This window comes from Neophocaena asiaeorientalis, unplaced genomic scaffold (assembly GCF_003031525.2).
Source record: "Neophocaena asiaeorientalis asiaeorientalis breed wild unplaced genomic scaffold, Neophocaena_asiaeorientalis_V1.1 scaffold8, whole genome shotgun sequence".
NCBI lineage: Eukaryota > Metazoa > Chordata > Mammalia > Artiodactyla > Phocoenidae > Neophocaena > Neophocaena asiaeorientalis.
In genome coordinates this window covers 863858-868739 of record NW_020175395.1, presented here as the reverse complement: position 1 = coordinate 868739, position 4882 = coordinate 863858, and the positions used below count along the sequence as shown (strand labels likewise).

Genomic DNA, 4882 nt, shown 5'->3' with positions numbered 1-4882 from the left:
ACCTCCTCAGCCGCTGCCCCTGCGCCCGCACTGACACCGTCTGTCAGCTCATTTAGACATTGCCGCCTCCGCCACACGCCGGGGTGCCCGCGACGCCCAAAGGTAACGTGCCAACCCTCTCTCCTGTGACGGGCCTGCGGGCTCCCACCGCTGTTAGCAGAGGGCAGAGGCCAGGCTCCTTAAAGACTCTCCTTTTTAGAGACCCTGGAAACGTGGTCGAATAGGACTCCTGTTTGCATTTGTTTCCACTTCCTTTCCGTTTGCCATTTGATGTTTTGTACGAAATGCAGAAAGAAGGCCGCGCTGAGTGACAGGAGTGAGATAGCTGTATTTGTACTCAGTCCTGAAGGGGTGTGCAGCTGTCACGGGGTTTACACCCCCAGGCCCCGTGCCGCCCACCCAAGCGTGCCTGCCATCTCGAGGCTGGCTTCCGTGGGACGACACCCCACCCAGTGTGCCTGGGTCCTCTCCATCTAAGTGAGAGTCAGGCTGGGAGAGAGGATGTGCCCTCGGAGGAATCACTCCCGGTGAGACCGGACAGTTAGTTATTGGATTACACGTGCAAGGAAACGTCGTCTGACCAGGGACGGGGCTGGAAGTGGGAGGAGAACGGGAGGCCTGGGAGCCTCCGGGGCCGCACGGGGCTGATGGGGGAGGCCCCCAGGGGAGGTGCTGTGAACCGCGGACCACAGGGGCGGCGGGGCCGGGCGCCCCTCTGCGGCTGCTCAGAAAGGACCGGGGTGCAAGCGCGCGCGCTGGGCAGGCTGGGGAGTCGGGGCGGGGGCGGGGAGAAAGGGAGAGGGCGCCAGGTCTGGAGAGGGGGGCAGCCGGAGCCCCCGGGTGGAACAGGCCCGGGGCAGGCCCTGGGGCTGCACCCGCTCTGCGTGCCCAGGAGTGCTGGGGTTGCTTCTGGCCGGGTGTGCCGGTGGGGCAGGAGAGGGAGGGGTGCGAGGGGTGCGAGGGGGAGGCTGGGGGCTGGGTTGGGCTGGCCCCAGACAGTGACCTGAAGTTGAGTGGAAGCAGGCTTTTTCCATCAAACCCTGCCTGGATACCACACACAGAGACCGAGTGTCAGTTTACTGCCCTGAGCCCGGCTCCTTTTCCCTAAGCTCCAGTGTAATTAGACAAAGAAAACCTAAATTAGCTGAACAGGCGTCGACAGCTTCCTCCAGAGCACCCCTGGTACCTACATGGGAATGTGTCCCAAAATGGCTTGATTGTAGCTGCGAGTCAGCTAAGAAAACACGGCCCAAATGAACTCAGTTTACTGCTCATTTCCAATAGAAAAAAGAAACAAGCCGCTCTTTTCCGGATGGGATGTTTTGGTTGAGTTGGGGAAGGGGGTTTGCAGTTGTTTCCACTTCTAAGAATTCCTTTCTGAGTGACTGGTGAGCTTTTTTTTTCCTTTTTGATAGGGCCCCATTAATTTCATGGTATTTTTTTCTCTTACCCCTTTTGTCATTTTACAGGGAATAACTTAATTATAAGTGAAGTGGAAGTATTCAATGAATAGAGTGTGTTCACCAAATAATGAAATGCGATAGAAACTGGAGTGAGGAGAACAGAGTATCTGAGAGGAGCTCCCCTGACACAGACGTGTGTGTGTGTGCGTGCGAGCAGTGGGAAGAGAACTGGCCCAGCTGAGAAGCAGAGGGACCAGGAAGGCAATCATCTCATTTGGAGATGGGGGTGGTGGGCACTGGATCTGGGAAAAATCCAGCAAGTGGACATATCGCTGGCACTGGACCCTCTCTGATTTTCTGCACCTGGGAATTCTAGGGCCTGGATCTCAGGCCCTAAAAGGTTTTAAGACCCAGAGAGTGAAGAATAAAAAGCACTGACCCTAAAATCCAGGCAGGGCTAGTAATAACCTTACACACCAGTAGTTTCCAGTCTTTTTGAGAATATGATGGAAGCTGTGGAGCCTTCCTCCAGAAGAAAAATATTCTCAATTTGCCTGGGATTTTAGGGGGTCCACAGATACTCATTAAAACCCGAAAACTCTATACATTTTTAGTTTCTACCAGTTTATCTGATTCAGTGATCAAGGGTTTTAAAAATCTCCCTTCCCATCCAAGTGACGGTGGTATCCATTTTACCTAAACCCTCTGAACTTGCAAGAAATTCCCACTTATAGTTTGGGCAGCCTTCCAGAAGGCCAGGCAGGTCCTGGACAGGCAGCAGGCTTTGGAGAGCAGGTCTGCAGACCTGGAGCCCCTCTCCACAGGGGTCTTAGTGCTGCCCTGTACTCCAGGACTGTCCGGAGGTCGGTGCCCTTCTTAGTTATCTGAGCAGGAAGGGGCCCTTCTTCAGACCACTTTCTCAGAGACCCCCCTTCTGCCTGTGGAAACTGTTCCCCTGGCAGAGACCCCTCAAGTCTAGAAATGTGTTCCTTGTAGATTTCACGGGCATAAGCTTTTACATTCATATCGTGGGACCGCCACGTGGTCTCGGTACCTTCCCCTTTAGGGATAAGGAAACCGAGGCTCAGAAAGGTCAGACGGTTTTGCCAAAAGTCGCACGTGGGCAAGTGACAGAGCCGGCCTGCAGCTCAGGGCTGGGGTCTCCATCCACTGCTGCTTCCACTATGGGGCAGCAAAACAAAGTCTCAGAAGTTTGTCTTAATTACTACAGATCTCCTGGGTGAGAATGCACACGATAACCGATTATGTCAAACTCTCTGTCCCTGGCAGGAATACCTGAATTTCTGCGTGGGAGACGGTTGAGAAGGAAAAAGCTGTGATTGTCTGTGAAATAGTTTTGCTCGGGGGACTGCCCTGTCTCGGAGTTCTTCCTGATTGACTTTCACTGTCTTATAAACAACAAAAATCTTGACTTCTTTCCTATGGGAAGGAAAGGTATGGTTCCTTAAAATGACTGCAGATCCGGCCAGGCGCTCCTCAGTTAACCAGAAATACTGGGGGGGGGGTGCCCCTGTATTTCTCAGAAATACCCTGAGCTGACCCCTCGGGTAGACTGTCTCCATCTGGGCCGCGGATTCCTTTCTGCTGCAAACCCCAGGGTCCCGCCCCTGCTCCAGCACAGGGGAATGTAAACTTCAGGAAGCCTGGGTTTCTCAGGTTTTGTCCTGTAATCGGCGTTTTATTCTAGGAAATCTCTTCATTATTGCGGTTTACGTCTTATGTTCTTAGCGTGCTTACCCTGCCGCGTGGGTTTTACACGAAATGGCTTAGACTAAACCAGCTACCCACCGGAGAGACCCACCCTGTTGGCGGCCCTCTGAAGCCTCCCCTTGCGGGCACCTCTGGCCCCGCGGCCGCCCTTCCTTCCCCAGCCCAGCAGAACTCCGACGCAAAGCGGCCGCCCTGTCCAGTCTGTGCTTTGGTACAAAGTTAACGTGTGTGTCGAGAGGCCTTTCCAGACAGCGGTGGGCACTGCATGCTGAGGCCTAGGGGGTGAGCCTGTGTGGGGAAGCGCCCCGGAGGCCAAGCTAGAGATGCTTATTTATAACAGAAAATGCGTCCGCGGCCGCGAGGCCAGGAGGAGGCGCCAGGGCGGGCTTGGAGAGGGCACCTGGGCCAGAGCGGTAACGGCGGGAATTTTACACCCTTGTGGACGTCTGTTCACCTTCCTCGGTCCAGAGGCCCCAGACCTCCGGGTTTGAAAGCAGCCACCCAATTCCAAATGTTTATTTAGATAGATTCTTCCGCTCTCCAACGCCTGTGTTCCGGGCAGGGCTCTTTTTATAGCCACCTTCCTGAGAGATCCGCGGATGGGCCCCAGATCCCCTGCGCCTGGCGGTGGGCAGACTTGATCACCCTCTTGGCGGGATCGGCGGTGCCTGGAGAGGCGAAAAGGGGTCCAGCCTGCCAAAGCCCCTTCCCAGGAGGCCGCACCTCTTCCCACCTCTGCGCCGCCCGGGCTTCAAGGCCCAGCTTCCTACCCTGGGAGACGCGTTTTGGGGGGTGGTCCCGGGAGCCGGCCCATCTCCCCGGTTCGGCTCTGCAGTGGACCGGCCTTGGGCCTCGTGGACAGCCTTCTGCGTTTATGTGGCTGCGTTTATGAAGGCCGGGGCTTGCGAGGAGGGTTTCCATGGCCGGGACGGCCACTCCTAACAGGCAGCTTCCAGCGGCGAAGGAAAATTAGGGAAGCCTGTCCCACCCGTTCCCAGTCTTGGGAGAAAAAAAGCGGAACAAGTGTGGGTGGGGTGCCCCTCCCCAGGACCGCCGTGAGGCGGCTTGGGTTGCTGGAAGGGAACCCCCGCTGATGACACAGAAACCGTGGAGCCAGGCTGTGTCTTAGGAGTGAGCCCGAAGGCACTGTGAGCTCGAAGTCCCTTCCCCTGCGCCCACCCTGCTGGCCCCCTGCTCTGCAGCCCCCCCTTGGGAGTGCCCCGCTTCTGCTTCCCAAGCTCGGGAAGAAGGTGGGTGGCACCCTGGGCAGGCCCGGCTGGCGGGAGCAGAAGGAAGGAGGGTGCCCGCCCAGGGCTGCGGAGGCATCGACCAAACGCTCGCGCTCGGAGGTCGCAAGGCCGCGCCTCGGACGCACCCCGCCACGACGGAGAGGCCAGACCGGCCGGCTGCGGGTCCGCGGGCCTGGAGGCGCCCTGGGGGTCCCAAACCGGCCGAGTCGGGCTTTCTTCTCGCGTCTGGCTCGCCTCCTCCCCTCCTGCCCTACCCCCTCCAATAAATAAATATTCCCCGGGGCAGCGAACCCCGCGGGGCCCGAGCCGCGATGGATGAACTTCCTGGAGCATCAAAACTCCCCTCCTGTCTCCCCGCTGCGCTCAGGATATGGGGCGCGCTCGCTTCTCTTCAGAAAAGGAAACGTAGCTCTTCCAAAAATATAAATCAGCTCTGACGTCCAAATATTTCTTTTGTCCTCCAGCATCCTCTGCAGGGATAAATAAAACGTGCTCGGC

The 4882-nt window shown here is 57.1% G+C and overlaps 1 protein-coding gene across 1 annotated transcript in view; it reads right to left on the bottom strand.

The window, feature by feature from the left end:
• The window catches only part of FOXF2 (forkhead box F2), a 9496-nt gene that overhangs the window by 4276 nt on the left and 338 nt on the right, over positions 1-4882 (bottom strand). Inside the window, exon 2 of the mRNA XM_024766399.1 lies at positions 4396-4567. Within this exon, the coding sequence (XP_024622167.1) occupies positions 4396-4567 (172 nt within the window). The remainder of the gene's footprint in view (positions 1-4395; positions 4568-4882) is intronic.